Source organism: Vespa mandarinia, chromosome 20, assembly GCF_050613455.1.
Source record: "Vespa mandarinia isolate Hongniang chromosome 20, ASM5061345v1, whole genome shotgun sequence".
Taxonomy (NCBI): domain Eukaryota; kingdom Metazoa; phylum Arthropoda; class Insecta; order Hymenoptera; family Vespidae; genus Vespa; species Vespa mandarinia.
Genome location: NC_140829.1, coordinates 2,696,143 through 2,715,000, shown reverse-complemented (window position 1 = coordinate 2,715,000; position 18,858 = coordinate 2,696,143). Strand labels below are relative to the sequence as shown.

Here is an 18,858-nt window from a genome sequence, read left to right as displayed (position 1 = left end):
AAAAAACTTAATGAACATAATTGCTTTAACAATTCTTTGAGGCACACGATTTAAAAAAAAATAAAAAAATAAAAATCCGAAGTTGCACAGAATTTTAACTATAATAATAATTACATGACTCTTTAATATTTTACTTCAAATAAAATACCAAATCACACGTGTGACTATAATTAAAATACTTCAACTTTTCGAGATGGGATAGAATTTTATTCCTTCATGAATAAAAAATTAAGCAAAAGATCGTACAGTTTTAAATTCATCTAATTTGCAAAGATTGTAATAAAATTTGATAATAAATCTTGTAAAAAAAAAATCATAAATGATGAGAAAAAAATTTATTAAAAATTGTCCATTAATATATGTTCCATTAACCCTCTGTGGGCCGAATTTTTGTTTTAAATCCAAAAAAAAAAAAATTAAATTACAAGATTTATACGCCATCTCATGAAAAAAGCTATAATTATTTGGTAAAATCTCGATAAATTAAAATGTGACGTTAAAGTTATACGAGCCCATAAAGGGTTAATAAACGAAAATAGAATATATAAAATATAAATTAAAATTAATAAATCATAAATGATTAAATCAAGTCTTATTAAATGTTATACGTAATTTAATATAAATTGTATAATAGTAAATTGAACTAATTGGAATTAAGAAGTCGGAATTAAGAAATAGTAGCAGATGTCTGAACACGTCTTTGCAAAGCCCGCAAATAAAAACAAGAACTACGTATAATTCGTTAGTAAAAATAAGAATAAAGAAAGTCGTGTGTCATTGGCGTACACTCTTGGATTGTCCTTTGATTGTTTACATATTATATGCTTTATATGTAGCCGATATTTGTTAAATTCTTCGAATAGTACAGCGTATATATAAACATATAATATGATACATATTATGTCTGTGTTTATACTGTTTATATTGTATTTATACTCGGAGCATGTGTGTATGCTGGCTGTACTAATCGAAAAATGTGTGTGTGTGTGTGTGTATCGATAGCTTTTTGTTTTGTTGCTTATCGAAAACTAAAAATTCCGTAAATAATGAATGTCTACGTAATTGTTGGGAGAACTTTTAATATATATACATATCCTAATGTTATCTCTCTCTCTCTCTCTCTCTCTCTCTCTCTCTCTCTCTCTCTCTCTCTCTCTCTCTCTCTCTCTCTCTCTCTCTCGCTTTCGTTCTCGCTCTTGATCTCGTTGTATTTATTAAAAAATAAAATTGACTTACTTATACGTGTACGTGAGACATGTAAAGGAGTAGTTGCGTTGATATTACTACATAGATTTTGTTCAATTCATAGGTGCTTCTTGAATATCTGAAAAATATTAGATTAATATTAACAAAGTAGATAATTGCCTACGTACATATATATATATATATATATGTATGTATATATGCGTATGTTCCGTATGTGTCGGTAAAAAAGATATCTATATGTAAAAAGATATATATATATACATATATGAAAATTGTATATAAGACGAAATTTAATTGAACGCAACGCTAATTAATGAAATATTATTAATTAGGGCGCCGTTAATAGAAGAGAAAGAAATATATTTCGATTGCGAAAAAATATATGAAGAAAATTTGAAACAAAAAGCATCTCCCTCTCAATTCAATCCCATCACCACTCACAGAAATCGTCGAGATGCCAATTTTATTTTCCCGGATATCTTTTAAAATAAACGATACCACGACTATTGGAAACAATTCACGTATGGAAATCGCATTTTTGTCAATCGATTGATATATAAATTGAGGTTGTACGTTGGAAAATAATATATTAATTACCTGTAATTAATGAGACGGCGAAGCTCCAGTGCTATCGGTAAGACAATGTAATTCAAAATGGCAGGTTCACCAACAGTAAAGAAATTAAGCGGACCTCGCGCATGCGCAGTACGCCATTTGTACTCTGAACACAACCGCGAAAACTTATAATTTTTCAAATCAATGTACGAAAATATCGAAATATTAAAAATATGATATATGAACTTAAAAATCGTCGAAACGGATACTTTGTTGATTCAAACTATGAAAATTAATCATTGAAATTTGATGCTTATAAAAATAATGCTCAAAAAAATGAAAAAAAGAAATTTTTTAAGAAAAATGTCTTTAAACACGCATACGATTATTTTCCATGAAGATGAATTTTGTCAAGATTCGTTCAACAAAGTCAATTAGAAATTATTTATTTAAAAATCGATTGATATATTGGAAGATGGTCAGAAAATATATGTTAATTATCTGTAATTAATATAATGACGAAGTCTCATTACGATCTCCAACATGACACACGAATTGAAAAGAACGTTGATTGGTTGCGTCGAAATGAGCGGGTATTTTTGATTCCAATACGCAGGGCATCATTTTACGTATATATGAATTAATTTATTAATATTTTTATCTATAATTAAAAAATAGCATACCACATAAAATCTAAAAACGAAAAAGCCATTAAAAATTTTATTAATTGGTAGCGTGAAATTAGATAAGTTTTTCTTACCTGCTAATTCGAATAAGTCTTTCTTATACACACACACACACACACACACACACATTAGAGGTCATCACACATCCGTAACTTTACAGTCAAAACTATATAAAAATAATTTTAAAATAAATGAATAATATTTCGATCTTAAAATTTATAAAAAAAAAAAAAATTATTAAATAAATATTTCCCCCATAATAAAGATATTTTATAAATGTTTTAACATATAAAACCAGGAATAATGGATGAACAGCCTTAATGAATTTTTTTTTTATATGAAAGTCTAATTTATTGGTCTCATTAACAATTAGTTCCATTATAATACAATTATTAAGATATTAAATTAGGTTTTTTTTATTTTTGTTTTTTTTTTTTTTATTGCAAATACATATACCAAAAAATACAAAAAAAGAAAAGACACATTTCATCCTTTTAGTATTAATTTTGCATCAGATTTATCTAATCAGTCAGAATAGAATTCACATAAAATTCGATGTCGAATACATACACATTATTTTGAACAATTAAAATACCAAAATGAATATTTCGAAATTTTTTTTTTAAATATAAAATATACAAAATTTATAATAAAAGAATTATTCTTTTTTTCTCTTAACATTAAATAACTTTTTATTATTAAAAATATAACAATTTATATATTTTTATACTGCTGTACTTTTTGGAACCTTTTTATGAAATCTGGCGTCGTCAAATATTAACTCTCGTTTTTTTGGTTCCTCTTTATCTGCTGTATTTAATTAATAAGGAAAATAACTTTTTCAAATATATTCAGATTATATATATAACTAATATTGTTATTATATGAAAAATATGAATATATATATATACAATATAATATATATATAATATATATAATATATATAATATATAGAATATATATAATATATATAATATATGTATATATTCATATATATATATATATATATATATATATATATATATATATAAATGTATTTTATTAAAATATTAATATGAAAAGGATATTTGTGTAATAATTTGAAAATTCCAGTTCCTACTGGGACTGGAATACCCATTATAATGGATTCAGATACACCACAGATAATATCTTTTTGACCATAATAAGCTGCATCGAATAAATGGTCTGCTGTTTTTTCAAACTGAAAAAAAAGGAAATATATATATATATATGTATATATATACATAGTAATTAAAAAATTTGTTTTAGTATTTAATATATAAAATGTTTTACTTACTGATGCTAAATTTAAAACAGATTCTTTAATTTTTGCCAAACCTTGTCTTGTGATACCAAGTACTTCACCCCTACTTGTCATTAAATCTGCAACAAGCATTGCATGACGTCTGTCAATGCTCATACCGTGATTCTCCATTACTAATTTAATTTCATTCATAATCGTTGCTCTTGCTGCTTCAATACCAAGTGTTTTAAATACCTATATACATCGATATAATAAATATAATTTATTTTCATATACTGTTCTATTTTAACAAGTTTATCGTTAGATGTCGCATACTTCAATCGTATTATTAGATGTGGTTTTGGTGCCTAAAACTCCAGTTGTTGCCATAACTTCTCTCATATTATCTCCTTCAACGAAGAATTTATATTTTGTTTTACCACCTGAATCGTCGTTATGTATTACTGCTCTAGATATCGATGGTAATCCCTAGATATCATTAACATACATATTTAAGGTAATATTCAAATAGAAATTCCTTATCATATATATATCCATAAATTATAATTACCTTAATCACAATATTAGGCACTATCTCTTTTAAATGTGTAAGAGCATAATTTAAACTAGTCTTTTGTTTATTAGGACTGATAGTGATAATAGAATCACTTCTTACAGTAACGAATTTTGGATTAAGTTTTAATTTTGAAGTACAAATACTGTAAAATTATCAATCATATTAATTCCCTTTGATGTAATTATAAAAATAATAATACTTACGAATAATGTATCGAATTGACGTCTACTTCTAATTTTAATAATTTTATTCTATCAATATCTAATTTAATCAATAGGAAACAATCATCCGGCAAATACACTTCCTCGATGTATTGAGTTACTTCTCCCAATGTTGTTTTCTCTATTCTACCTTTCACACGCCTTGCGAATTCAGGATCGGTATCATTTTCCTGTTAATACACAAATACAGATAAACGATTGTAATAGTAATATTGACGTGATTAAAAAAAAAAAAAAAAAAAGCTATACTTACCAAAGCTGCTGTAATAATAGGAGTACTAATTCTTGGATTTGCATTTATAATCTCTTTAATACGTGGTACACCTTGTGTAATATTCATTGATGCTACACCAGCAAAATGGAAAGTTTTTAATGTTAACTGTGTACCCGGTTCTCCGATACTTTGTGCCGCAAGTGCACCCACCGCTGTACCCGGTTCTATTTTAGCTCTCATATATTTTTCTTTACAAGTATGGATAAATTCGACTAATTGTGATACAGTAAGTCGTTCGAGATGCGACAATACAGGTGAATTTGTTTTAATATTTTGCCGATAACGTGCTATTTTACGTGCAACAGATTTCAGGAATGTTCTATTTAAAATATAATTTTATATAATAATAAATTGTTAAATATAATTGTTAAATAATATTATCGTAATATTTCTTACGCTAATTCTTGTTTAAATTCGTCACTGAGACACTCGTACTCTTCGGAATTTAACAATTCATTCGTAGCTTTAATCACGCTAGGACCATCCAATGGTTCCTCCTCTTTATACGGGGATTTAGCTTGTACGTGATCAAGAACCCTTTTATAATCCACTGGACAATCCTTCCCTATGAAAGTTCAAATATACAAAAGTCTCTTGATCGTTTCATTGATATTATCGACGTAAAAAACAATTAGTTCTTTTCTTTCCTTTCTTTTTTTTTTTTTTGTTTTTTATTTTTTACCTTCCATATATGTTGGATCCAATGCATCGCCACCATAAATTTCTTGCACTATATCTCCTACTGCATTTCGTACTGTCATATCATAATGAAGGCACAAGTCTTCTAAACTCTTGACTAATCTTCTTTGCATATATCCTGTTTCTGCAGTTTTAACAGCTGTATCTACAAGACCTTCTCTTCCACCCATTGTATGGAAAAAGAATTCAGTAGGAGTAAGACCAGAGTAGAATGAATTTTCTACAAAACCTTTGGCTGCTGGAATTTTTGAACGTCTTTCAAAATGAGGCAATGCTCGATCTTCAAAACCATTTGGAACTCTATGACCGCTAATAGCTTGTTGACCGACACAAGCTACAAAATTTAATAATAATAAAATATAATACAATATAAAATATAATAATATTTTATATTATATAATAACTTCGTTATGAGAATTGTTTTTATAAAAGCTTACCTATCATTTGTGAGATATTAATAAAACTACCCTTACTGCCAGATAATGCCATAATTAATGGGCTATTACTGGGATGAAGTTCTTTTAAACAGGATTTACCAGCATGATCACGTATAACAGAAAGTTCTTTCAATATCATTGCCTCTAAAGTTTCTTCTTCTGTACAACCAGGTTGACAAGCTAAACGTCCTTCTTCCATACGTTGAATATATTCTGTACATTTAGAATAACTGAAAAAAAAAGAAAAAAAAAGAAAAGAAAAATGATGTTATTTATGATGAATAATTATTCTCTGAATTTTCAATTTTCATAAAAATCTAAAATTACCCAGCATTTAAAAGTTCTTGTTTAGCTCTGAGAAGACCTTGACCTGGTGTAACATCTCCAATACCAATAGAGAAGCCTCTATTCATAAGAAAATAACTTGCTATTCTAGCTAATCTCCACATTGCTGTTGCGGCAATATCTTCGCCCCAATCACGAAAGAGGATATAAAAGATATTTTGTTTTGAACCAGATCCTAATGTTGATTTATCCATGGAACCTGCTAATAGCTGTGAGTTGCGAATAATAACATCTGCAATATATTACTTCATTTATATAATAAATTGTATTTTATTAATAACAGAAAATAAAAAATATTTATATAAGTCTTACATGAATCATTGATACATAATTCTTCGTTACTAGTATAAGCTCTACCCTTTGTCTTCAAATTTGCTTTCACTGGACAGGCTTCATTGGGTCGCATAATCAAACTAAAAATCTGTTTGCCTGTCCATAATTGTAATGGTTTCAAAATTGTTGGTTTAGGAAAATCTATATTCATATTAGCATCTGAACCTGCTAATAGACAACTTGCCAATTGAGATGCTTGTGCTTTATTTAAAAACATATCTTTTTGCGTTAAAAGATATCCACCGGTAATAAAATCCTGTGTTGCTGCTATTAATAATTCTCCATTGCGGGGTGTGACCAAATTAGATTTATTCTAATTAATATAATAATTATTAATTATAACATATTGATCAAATACTTTCTATTATCTTATTCAATTAATTAATTAATTATTAATGTATCTACATTACCCCCATTAATATCAAAGCTTCCGCTCTTGCTTCTTCTGTTTGAGGTAAATGGAGATTCATTTCGTCACCATCAAAATCTGCATTATAAGGAGTGCAAACACACTCATTGAATCTGAATGTTCTGTGGTCTAATACTTTTGCTTTATGTGCCATTATACTTAATTTGTGTAATGAAGGTTGCCGATTGAATAAAACTACATCATCATCCCTAAGATGTCTCTCGACAATATCACCAAACTAAAATTTATATAAGTAGTGGATAAATTAACTCATAAAATATGACGAACTATAATTACTAAAATAAAGTTAGATTATTACTTGTAGATCTTGAGCTATCTTTTGACGATTACCATAACGAAGGAACTTTCTAAATTGCGTCTTTCCCTGTTGTACAAAATTTGCACCGGGATGTACATCAGGGCCATTTTTAACTAACTTGCGCATTAATTCCATATTTGATGGATTAACTCTTTCTGGATATGTTAATATTTTTGCAACATGAATAGGTACACCAACCTACAAATATTCGATTATTATAAAAAGATTATTACAGTAAAATTTAATTTTAATTAATTTTAATTTATAAAATCAATTTCAAGTTGTTCATGTGAAACAAAACTTACTTGTTCTATTCTAAGATTAGGATCTGGTGAGATCACAGTACGACTAGAAAAATCCACACGTTTTCCAGATAAATTACCTCGGAAACGTCCCTGTTTTCCTTTTAATCTTTGAACCAATCCTCTGCCAGATTTTTTTGGCTATAATATATATATCACAATAATTATTAATCTGTCTAATGTTGATTTAATTTTAACAATAACACTCACTTGCATATTTAATGGTATTCCTGACATTTCACTATTAATATAAAGAGCACAATGTAATTGTAAAAATTCCCAATCCTCATTATACATTTGCACTTTGGCACCACTTTGTCTATGTTTTTGAATAACATCATTAATAAACACAATTTCTGATAATTTCATAGTAAGGTGATCTTCGTTTGTGCCTGCTTTTAAATCTGATACAACACTAGGTCTAATGCAAATTGGTGGTACGGGTATTCTTGTTAATATCAAATCTTTTGGTAAAGCATATTCATAATTCATCAATAAGAGAGGAATATCATTCGCTGGTATTCTTTCCAAAATACCTTGAACCTACAATTAAATTATTATTTCAAAAAATTTATATTCTTTGATAAGTTTCATTGAAATATCATCATAAGATCTTACCTCTAAAGGATTTAATACATTAACAATACCATTTTGAAGTATCCCATCTAATTCTTTATTATTTTCAATTACATTGCTGTACTCTGATAATTTTTCTTGAACAATAGCATCAGCTTTTTTCTTTGTTCTATATTTCTCATGGACTATTTTAAGTAATCCAGCTTTTTTTACAGTTCCATTAAGCTCCCCACAATTTTGACAAGTTGTAGTCTTTTTAGCTTTCTCTAAAATTTGTTTTCTTAATGCTTTACGTGTGAGATATCCCAAATTGGGATTGAGTACTTTGGACAAATATCGTTTTTTATCTGTTACAGACAACATTACGTGGGAACATTTCTATGAATTAAAAGTATACATTATAAGTCATATATAAATATTATTAAAATTATATCGTTATAGCAAAAAAAAAAAAGAAAAAATCATTTATTTATATATTACCTTACAAATACTTTGAAGAATCCCAATAATAGCCCTAAAATAGCCAACATGAAAAACTGGTAACTCTAAATCGATGTATCCAAAGTGGCCAATACATTCATTCAAAGATTTACCGCATGATCCACAATTATTTGCATTAGAACAAGTACCCTACGAAATGATAATAAATATTAATAACTTGATAATATAATGTATCATAACTTTTATATCTTATAAATATAACCTTTAATTTTTACATACCATGCGTTTATCAAGAACACCATATTGCACAGGAGTATGTTGACTATCTTGACTGTATAAATTTTTAGCAACAACATGGATATGAGCCTGTCGTTCCATGTTATAACGACTATCCACCCCAAAAGATACATGTGATCTAATAAAATATAAAAGAATTAAATATCATTTGCTTATCAAACTTTTATACAATACAATATCTAGTAATATAAATATATATATATATATATATATATATTTATATATACAATAATAATAATAAACATCTACGTATGTTAATGACAAAAAGATTTGATAAATTATTATACATACATTTTTCGGGCGACATCAGTTTCTCTAAATTGTTCTTTCACCATTTTTTATGAATAATAATTGTAATAAATAATATAATATTGTTGATAACGTTGGTAAAATCTATATATATATATATTGAGAAATAATATTATTAAAATAAAAAATTATTTTAGATCACACGTGCTAACCACACCGATCGTTCGAAGGAAAGATAACTAATGAAACATGACCGGTTTGTTTACGTTCCTTCATACCTATGCTTGTCCAATTTGTAACACGCATAAATGTATATATGAACTTTAAGATATTAATAATATAAAAAAAAAAAAAAAAAAAAAAATGAGAATTTAATCAAAACAATTTAATAAATAATTTTCGACCTTAACATTTTTATAATTCCATTAAGAAAATGAAAAATACATTAATGCCGTTCGCTACCCCCTCCTTTTATATTGGTTTACGCCAATAGAAAATACAATTACAATATTTATCTAATTTTAACGAAACAGATTTTATTTCAAAGATAAAGATTTACACGGGAAGTTGGCTTTTTCAAATTTTGAAAAAATCTATCTTTTATTTATAAATTATTTTCGAAGAAAAAAAAAGGACACCATTTTTTTGGCGTCGATTGAATTTTTCAAAGAAAATGAAGTTTTTTTAAAAATTAAAAAAAGAAAAAAAAAAAGAAAAAACAACTCCTCGTTTAAAATTTTGTCTTTAAATTGAAAATCTCGTCCGTCAAAATCATTCAAGAATTACATTTGAATTAATTGTTAGCGTAAAATTTGTTTTCAACAATTTTAATGAATACTAAATTTTGTACAGTAGCGCCCCTTCAAATCTGCGGTGAAAAGGACGAAGCTTTTGATATCATGAAACCTATCTGACTTCAGCGACAGGTATGGAGGAAATGTAAACTACAGGTTTTTACTTACAGGCGTGATAGGTTAACATTATCCTCCTGCCGTGCGTTTATCGCATCGATGGATAAATTTGTGTTGGTTAGACCATTGTATGCGTAACTTAACAATTGGTTTAGTATAGGGTAAAAGTATTGGTTTAGTGAACTGAGAGAACTCACACTTTTCAGTCTCTTGTATTTATATCTTTGTTTGATGGTGACGTATATCTTGTAGTGATCCGTGCTAAATAGAACACAGCGCCGGTACGCATTTGTTTTACAATTCATAAAGAATAAATATTAATTAATATACATTATAATGAACGTTATATAAATTTGCGACAAAAACAAACACAAAATAAAATTTTATTGATTATTTTGGCGAAAATAATAATTGAATAAATTTATACTTATATATATATATGTACATATATATATATATATATATATATATGTATACACATATATATATTATTTTAATAAAAATCAGAATATAACTTCACTTCCATATTACCTATGAGATAGAACTTTCAGACTTTTTTACTCGAAACAAGGGGCAAGGGGAGGGTGAAGAATAGCAATATAGCACTTTTAAAAAACCAAAACAGCATTTTTGAGACGATTTCATTTTCTTTTTCCTCCGAAGAAAATAAAACTTTGCGAAAAATTCGTAAAAGTCGATAACTCCTTTGACATTATTTATCGTAATCAATCAAGAATTAGGTTTGAATTTATTGTTGAAATTGTTGGTGTAAACCATTATAAAACCAGAGATGATGAATAGCCTTAACGTTTACAATGTTCAACGTTCGAAGTTTAATATACAATAATCATCAAGATAAGAATATTGTTTATGTTTATATAAATTTTATGAAAATATACGAGTACATTGGTTAATTGTAAAATTATATTTTCATTAATTATAACAAAATTATACGACGATCATTTATCTAAATAAAATGATTTGTAATTATCGATAAATTACGACTAATATCCCGCCAATGTTTCTCTTATTGGTCTTCGAGTATATATGATAAGCCAATAGTCGTCGTGTTTTAAGGCTGTTCATTGTACTTCGCTCGAATCGTATATAACATCAATAAATTTTTTATAACATTCAGTAATCTTCAAGCATTAAATAGATTTTATTAAATAAAAAATATATTATATTTATAAAATAAAAATTCAATAATTTTATAATTAATATCGTTTAACGATTCTACAAAATAATATTATTACTCATTGATAATATTATTTATATTATTTATATGATTTTGTTTGTATAGAAACAATTTCAAGCGTTTAAAAAATTAAGAATGTTCACTTTAAAATCTCTAGAACGATATAATGTTATATAAATAAATGAATAAAAAAGAAAGAAAAAAAAAATCATGAAAAAAGCTTAATGATCAATGAAAAATATTTTTAACGTTTCATATATATATATATATATATATATATATATATATATATATATGAATATACAGTCGTCCGCCATATTGTCGGAAAAATTCTTATTTGTTGATAGACTTGCGAAGCAAGCGAGAGATTATAAATGTAAGAAAAAGAGTAATAGGATGAGTCGTACCATTGAGATCAATGAGCTTACTTCACGGAAATGATTCATTTCATGTATATTTAGCTTCGTTAAATGTCATAGGTTTTTGTATATTATATTTGAAAAGAAAGGAAAAAGAGAGAAAAGAAAAAAAAAAAACAAGAAGTGAAATATACAAGAGATAGACAAAAAGAAGATTATTAATCTTTTAAACGCTTTAAATGTTTTTAAAAAAATTAATTAATTTTTAATAAAAAAACACCGACATAATTATATATTTAAAATACATTTTATTCGTTTTCATATTTTCTTCGTATTTTCGAACATCCCGCTTAAAGGATTTTCCAAAAGTTAATATGGCGACTTGACGATGAGAACCTAAGCAGAAGTTCATACTTACAACAGAGTCAAAAGGATAACATGTACCACCGAAGAATGAACTTCCTTACGTCGTATTATTATTTTAAATATTGACATAATAATTCAAGTGAACTGATATGAAACGATTTGTCGGACTTATCGTATGTCAACAACCTCGAAACATATATAAGTATATTTTGTGATTAAAAAAGAAATACGGAAAATCGAGATATAAGCATTATTTTGAAGACTTTAAGATACATTTTCGTGGTCTGAAGAAGAATGTCTCAAGAGGACGACGTAGGATTTTTATATAAAACAATGAGTAAGTACACACACAAAAAAAAAAAAAAGAAAAAACAAAGAATCTTATAGAGAAAAAATCCACGATTATTTCTCTATTAAATAGTTTTATATTATTTTCATTTAATATTTCGTCAAATGATCAACATTAGGGAATGAAGAACGATCGGTTAATGATATTGTTATACATTTTTATACGAATAAATAATTTCTAACTCTGTACCGTAGTATACAGAAATAAATACATATTATGAAATATTAATTTTATGATGAAAATATATATATTTTCGATGATAAATTATTCTATAACGAACGATACATTTTATATACATATATAACCATTAGCATGATTTATATGTACTATAATGACACTAAACGAAAAACAATTTGTTATCTTCATTTTGATTATATTTCAACGAAAAATTATTTTCCTTATTATTAATGAATGTAAGTTTTACTTATGTATTCTTTTTCTATTTTTATTTTTTCTTTCTTTTTTCCTTCTTCTTTTTTCTTTCTTCTTTTTTCTTTCTTCTTTTTTTTTTCTTTTTTTCTTTATTATTTTTATCTTTATTTTTTTATTTTTTTTTCCTTCTTTTTTGGCTTTTTCTTTTTCTTTTCTTTTTTTCTTCTTTTTCTTTTTTTTTTCTTTTTCTTTTTCTTTTTCTTTTTCTTTTTCTTTTTCTTTTTCTTTTTCTTTTTCTTTAACAAAATACTCGAGTCTTGTGTAAATAAGATTGGAAAGTAACAGTGAACTCTTATGTAAAAAAAAAATGTATGAATGAATAGATCGAGTTGTTTTGATCGATTTCATAGCACTTGTTTGGTGTGTTATATATATACATAGTACGTCTAACAATTACTTTTAAAATTCATTTAACGCAATATACTGATGACACAACACATATTGCATTTGTACAGAGAGAGAGAGAGAGAGAGAGAGAGAGAGAGAGAGAGAGAGAGAGAGAGAGAGAGGGAGAGAGAGAGAGAGAAAGAGAGAGAGAGAGAGAGAGAGAGAAATAATTTCACATAGTGACGGGTAGGAGTCCTATAGAGAACGATATAGCATTTAAGCATACAATCGACTGTAATTGTAATTAAAAGATAAATCGTAAAAAAAAAAGAAAAAAAAGAAAAATAATAATATAAATGTTATAGTCAATATTAATACGAATTAATTGTATTTTGTATAGAACATTAAGAAATCGGAATTAAGATACAATGAACAGTTCTTGTATGTATTCTTCTTTTTTAATAAGTAACGAACATAACCTTAGTATCCTTCCTTTGACGTTTTTACTACCACTTTATTAACTTGTGTTAAGCGTATTATTGGATTTTAAATGTTTATTTTTCTTATATATACATATATGTATATATATATATATATATATATATATATATGTTATATAAAATAATTAGTTATTTTCTTTATATAAAATTTATTTTTTAAATAACCCTTATACGTTTTTTGTATATGGAGAGAAATAATAAACTGTTATTATTTTACAGTTGAGAGAGATCCAAAGAAAAGAAGAGTAAAGCCTATTAGATCTGCACAACAATCATTACTTGATTTTGATTTAGGTGAAAGCTCTGATGATAGTGATTTTAGAATTGAAGATCATTGTGAAGAATCTGATGATGACTCAGTAGATTCTAATGATATCGGGAAAGGTTGATTAATTAACTTAAAAATTAATTCGTTTCTTTCATTGATTGTTAGTGAGAGTATTAAAATGTAAATTTTGTTTTTTTGTTTGTTTGTTTTTTTTTTCTTTTTTTTTCTTTTTTTTTTTCTTTTTTTTTTTTTTTTTTTCCTTTAAGAAGAAGAAGATGGATCAGAAGAATCAGATGATTCTTTAGTTGATCCATTGTTAAGTACAAAAGAGAACACTGGTCTGACTGTAGGAGACGTCATAGAACAAGCTCGTCAACAAGCAATAAAAGGTGGACCATTAGATGAAAAATTGAACAAAATGCTTATTTGTTGTGGCTGTCTTGGTGATAGAAGTGATGATATTAATGAAATTGTTGAATGTGATGGATGTGGAGTCAGTGTCCATGAAGGTAAATTTTTAGTACATTCTTTTTTTCTTTTCTTTTCTTTTTTTTTTGTTTTTTTTTTGTTTTTGTTTTTTTTTTTTTTTTTTTTTTTTTTTTTAATAAAAGTATGTGCCTTGTGAAAAATTCAGCATATAAATATAAAGAAATACTTTCTTGTTACTTTCTTATATACATGTTTATAAGAGCCAATTAATATATTACAATATATTATAATCAATAATCAATATATTACAGGATGTTATGGCGTATCAGACGTAGAGAGTTTTTCCAGTACTGATTCTTTGTGTCAATCAGCCCCATGGTTTTGTGAAGCATGTAGTGCAGGCATTGAAGATCCATCGTGTGAACTTTGCCCTAATAAAGGTGGAATTTTTAAAGAAACCGATGTAGGGAAATGGGTTCATTTAGTTTGTGCTCTCTACGTACCTGGTGTAGCTTTTGGAGAAGTAAATTATTTATAATTTAGAAAGAAAATTTATAACTGTATATATTTATATACATTATATAATTATATATTTATCTTAGGTGGATCGGCTATCAAGTGTAACGCTTTTCGAAATGGCATATAGCAAATGGGGTGCAAAGCAATGTTCTTTATGTGAAGATGCACGTTTTGCTCGTACCGGTGTTTGCATTGAATGTGATGCTGGAATGTGTCACACATACTTTCATGTTACTTGGTAAGATATATTTTACACGTTAGAGTAATATCACATTAGTAATATCAATATTTATATTATTAGTATGGAATCTTAACAAGTATAATGTTTGTTTCCAGTGCTCAACGAGAGGGTTTATTATCGGAAGCACATAGTGAAGAAGTGGATCAAGCTGATCCATTTTATGCACATTGCAAATTACATTCTGATAAACTTCTTGTTCGTAGACGCAGACGCAATTGGTTAGCATTGCAATTACGTGCTCAATATCGACAACAACTTTTAAAGCAACCAAATCATTTGGATACAGAGGAACAGCGCAGAATTCAAAGAAAATTAGCGAAGCACAGACATAAATATTTAGCTCATAAAGCATCTCGTCCACCTCCTTGGGGTATATTATAAACATGTTCAATCATTGTAATATTTCTTAATATTAATAACAATCATTATTTTCAGTACCGACTCAAAAGATGCCTCGTCTTTTAACGACATCTGCATCTGCATGTCGTCAATTGGCGAAAAAAGCTGAATTAATGGGCGTTGATACAGCAGCATTAGAAGCACAGGAGGCACAACTTGTAGCGTTAGTGGATGTAAGAAAAAAATGGCATATTCCTCCAGCCTTCAGTGTGGAGTTCATAGGATATTATTTGGATCGCAATTTACGTGTTACATCAATGAAAAGAAGATTGCAGGAGCTACTTGATATTAATTCACAATTGTTAAATGAACAACAAAGATTAGATAGAAAATACGATGAAGTGATGAAGGACAATGAAGAACAAATTAGGGTAAACGTTACGTTAAAAGAAAAAATTGACTTGTATCATCAAATGCTAAGAAATAGTGGCTATGTTAAACCATTGCCTCTAATAGCAGATTTAGCCAAACCAAGAATTGCGCCTACACTTGGTAAATGATTTTTAAATATCAAATTAATGGAAAATTATTAAAATACAAATTGGAGAAAAAAATAATCTGCTTTTATTTAAGGTACGGGATTAGGAGTACCAACTGCAGCTGCATTAAAAATGGGTGTTGGTTTTCCGCTACCGGTGGGAAAAGGAGCAGAAGGTATACGCGAAGGTAGAGTACTGAGTAGTCAAGCCCATGATCAAAATCATAAAAGTGAATTGACTTTGAGACACCAATGTGGCATATGTAGAAGATCTACTAATCAACATCTTCTTGCAAAATGTGATACATGTCATCTTCATTACCATTTGTCGTGTTTAAGTCCTCCTCTATCTCGTATGCCTAAAAAAACCAAACTTATGGGATGGTATGTCTATAATTATAAAGTAAATGTTATATACTTAATGAAACGTTCTATTATTTATGATTTTATTAAAACAGGCAGTGTTCCGAGTGCGATAAAGAATCTTCTGGATCGGAGGTTGAACGTGTAGATACATCGGCTCCTCGTAAATTAAGGCATTGTAAAGATGATTCTAATTTAACGTCTACGCCACCTCAAGAGATTCAAGCACCTATGACACCGACTACACCAACAACATCAAAAAATGCATCTACACCGCTTAACAATGTGACGAACGTTACTGTTCCTGATACACCCACAACACCAAAGGTATTATTTATTTTAAAACAACATTGATTTAAATTGATTTTAATACATTATTATTTATTATTTTGACGTTCTATTAAATTTATTGAAACTAATTTACAGTTAACTATAAAACCTATGTGCCCGCAACCTTCAGTAACAGAACAAATTCAATTAGCGGAATCGACACATAATCAACAATGTACTAATAATATTACTATAACAACAAGAGAAGGATCCCCTGAATATATGGTGGCTTCAGCGGATGGTACAGAATCTGTTTCACAAAGAAGTGCAAAAAAAAGGCGAAGGTATATTTTATTTTGGATAATTATTTTACAAATTTTATATAATATGAAATATCATGATTTATTATTATTATTATTATTATTATTATTATTATTATTATTATTATTATTATTATTATTATTATTATTATTATTATTACTATTATTATTAGAGAAAAGCATAAGAGGTATACCCCTGATCCAATTACTGGCGTAAAACAAAGGAAACGAAAACATAAAAGAAAAAGCCTTGATATTGAAAATCCAGATTTACAAGCACAACCAGAAGTTCATAGACGAATTACTATAAAAGTATACTAATTTATTATCTCTATAATAACATTATGTTTCTATTAAGTAATTAAATACTTTTATTAACATATATATAATTTCTCTTTCTTTTTTCTTTTTTGATAAAGATAAAACCAATTCCACGACCGGACGGAGATGTAGCTTCAAAATCTAGCCCGCAAATGTTTGTTGCCACATCAACAAGTACAGAAATTACACCACCCCCGCCAACGCTTAAACTTTTACCACCACCGCTTCCACCACCTACCACAAATGTTGTTACAATGAATACATCTAGTAATAGTAACGTCAATAATAATACGAGATTACAAACTGGAAATGTAAAGAGAGGGAAAGACGCGGATCTTCTTACACAGTGTAATGTCTGTGATACACCTGGTACCAGTCAAAATCTTGTAATGTTAGTAATCGTATTAAAAATCTACAATATTTTATTATTATTATTATTATTATTATTATTATATTTAATATTACAGTATAAGTTATTGTTTGCGTATATAATCGAATATTTTCTATACTTATTTTTATTGTTTGTAAAATATTATGTACTTTGTAGGTGCGATGAATGCAAAAAATGCTATCACTTCACGTGTTTAGACCCTCCAGTGAAAAAATCTCCTAAAAGAAGAGGCTATTCTTGGCATTGTGCTGACTGCGATCCTAGTGTAAGTTAGTTTTTTCTTATCATCCGATCAGTGATGTTTTCGGACACAGAAGTGAGATATTTCTCTAATGAAGCGAGCTGATATGACTAATTATTATGCTCAACAGCCATACAGATTATTATTATTATCTGTTTTTATTTTCGATAATGATGTACAAAAGAGCTTTAAAAAAAAAACAAAAAAAAAAAAGAGAGAAAAAAAACAAACAAACAAAACAAAATGATATAAACAAATACTTTTGGCGTTGAGTTAAATTATCCACAAGTAAGTAGATTTTAAATAATTAAGTAAAATTGGCTTACTGTATTATTAGAGTTAACAATTTTTTACAAAAAGTAATTACATTTTCATGAAGCAAATGTATGATATCTAATGAAAAAGATATATTTTTTCATACATTGCTTTGGAAAATAAAAATTTCGTTAATATTATTATGTTTGAAAAACAATTTCTTCTTACGCATATAATCTCGTTTTTAATGTATATTTTCAGTATTACAAGAAATCTAAATAGTATGTTGTATACTTAGATTTAAATATATTGCAATACTCTCATCTATGTTCTAAAACTGTCACTGGATGCAGACAATTTAAATAAATATAACAAATTCATATTAGTAAACGTATTTCTTTAATTTCAGGCCTCTGAGTCAGAGACTTAATATCACCCATTTTACGTCTGCAGCCATAGTACTGCATTCACTTATTCAAAGGCAATGTCATTTATCTCTCAGTGTCATTATAATTTTGTAAAGTAAAAAAGAAAAACAAAAATAAAATTAAAAAATAAATAAATAAATAAGAGAAAATAAATATAAAAATATAAATAATAAATACAAAGTTAGTATAAAAAGAAAAGTGTAGAAATATTTCAAAATAATAATTCAAATTCCAACTTTTTTCTATTAATGCTGGATATATAATGAATCATATTGTAAATACAAACCAATAATGTTTCTCTTCTTTGTAAAAATTATATATTTT

General features: G+C 27.3%; 2 protein-coding genes across 7 annotated transcripts; one reads left to right on the top strand and one right to left on the bottom strand.

Annotated features, from left to right (window-relative positions):
• Positions 1-3,030: 3,030 nt before the first annotated feature.
• Positions 3,031-10,400, bottom strand: LOC118447344 (DNA-directed RNA polymerase III subunit RPC1). Of its 4 annotated transcripts, XM_085663049.1 has the most exons (21): positions 10,132-10,149; positions 9,212-9,313; positions 8,903-9,038; positions 8,663-8,812; positions 8,225-8,560; positions 7,817-8,149; positions 7,610-7,747; positions 7,305-7,502; positions 6,987-7,223; positions 6,556-6,889; positions 6,226-6,475; positions 5,899-6,128; positions 5,445-5,795; positions 5,159-5,327; positions 4,742-5,081; positions 4,471-4,658; positions 4,262-4,409; positions 4,027-4,179; positions 3,745-3,945; positions 3,515-3,648; positions 3,034-3,259 (listed from the first exon to the last, which is right to left on the bottom strand). In XM_085663049.1, the coding sequence occupies exons 2-21, from the start codon at positions 9,253-9,255 to the stop codon at positions 3,172-3,174; spliced, it is 4,158 nt and encodes a 1,385-aa protein (XP_085519175.1). In that variant the 5' UTR covers positions 9,256-9,313; positions 10,132-10,149; the 3' UTR covers positions 3,034-3,171. The 4 variants fall into 4 exon arrangements, with proteins under 4 accessions (XP_035735079.2, XP_085519175.1, XP_035735078.1 ...); XM_035879186.2 differs by lacking the exon at positions 9,212-9,313 and having other exon boundaries at positions 3,031-3,259; positions 10,132-10,400; XM_035879185.2 differs by lacking the exon at positions 10,132-10,149 and having other exon boundaries at positions 9,212-9,427.
• On the top strand, positions 10,226-18,690 carry LOC118447353 (PHD finger protein 14). 3 transcript variants are annotated; one of them, XM_035879211.2, is made up of 15 exons: positions 10,226-10,361; positions 11,994-12,340; positions 13,831-13,995; positions 14,149-14,388; positions 14,620-14,831; positions 14,911-15,065; positions 15,164-15,438; positions 15,504-15,959; positions 16,041-16,329; positions 16,404-16,635; positions 16,735-16,922; positions 17,072-17,210; positions 17,318-17,610; positions 17,767-17,875; positions 18,516-18,690. In XM_035879211.2, the coding sequence occupies exons 2-15, from the start codon at positions 12,298-12,300 to the stop codon at positions 18,534-18,536; spliced, it is 2,817 nt and encodes a 938-aa protein (XP_035735104.1). In that variant the 5' UTR covers positions 10,226-10,361; positions 11,994-12,297; the 3' UTR covers positions 18,537-18,690. The 3 variants fall into 3 exon arrangements, with proteins under 3 accessions (XP_035735104.1, XP_035735102.1, XP_035735106.1); XM_035879209.2 differs by having other exon boundaries at positions 14,146-14,388; XM_035879213.2 differs by lacking the exons at positions 10,226-10,361; positions 11,994-12,340 and adding an exon at positions 13,347-13,552 and having other exon boundaries at positions 14,146-14,388.
• The last annotated feature ends 168 nt before the right edge of the window (positions 18,691-18,858 follow it).

What these genes read in the sequence shown, in the direction of transcription:
- LOC118447344 (XM_035879186.2), bottom strand. Translation starts at nt 10,385, where the DNA reads ATGAATTGTAAAACAAATGCGTACCGGCGCTGTGTTCTATTTAGCACG. An exon ending in GTGTTCTTGATAAACGCATG is followed by an intron (nt 8,813 to 8,902) that starts GTATGTAAAAAT and finishes ATCATTTCGTAG; the next exon opens with GGTACTTGTTCTAATGCAAA. An exon ending in TTCTTCAAAGTATTTGTAAG is followed by an intron (nt 8,561 to 8,662) that starts GTAATATATAAA and finishes TTTAATTCATAG; the next exon opens with AAATGTTCCCACGTAATGTT.
- LOC118447353 (XM_035879209.2), top strand. Translation starts at nt 12,298, where the DNA reads ATGTCTCAAGAGGACGACGTAGGATTTTTATATAAAACAATGA. An exon ending in TGGAGTCAGTGTCCATGAAG is followed by an intron (nt 14,389 to 14,619) that starts GTAAATTTTTAG and finishes AATATATTACAG; the next exon opens with GATGTTATGGCGTATCAGAC. An exon ending in AAGAATTGCGCCTACACTTG is followed by an intron (nt 15,960 to 16,040) that starts GTAAATGATTTT and finishes CTTTTATTTAAG; the next exon opens with GTACGGGATTAGGAGTACCA.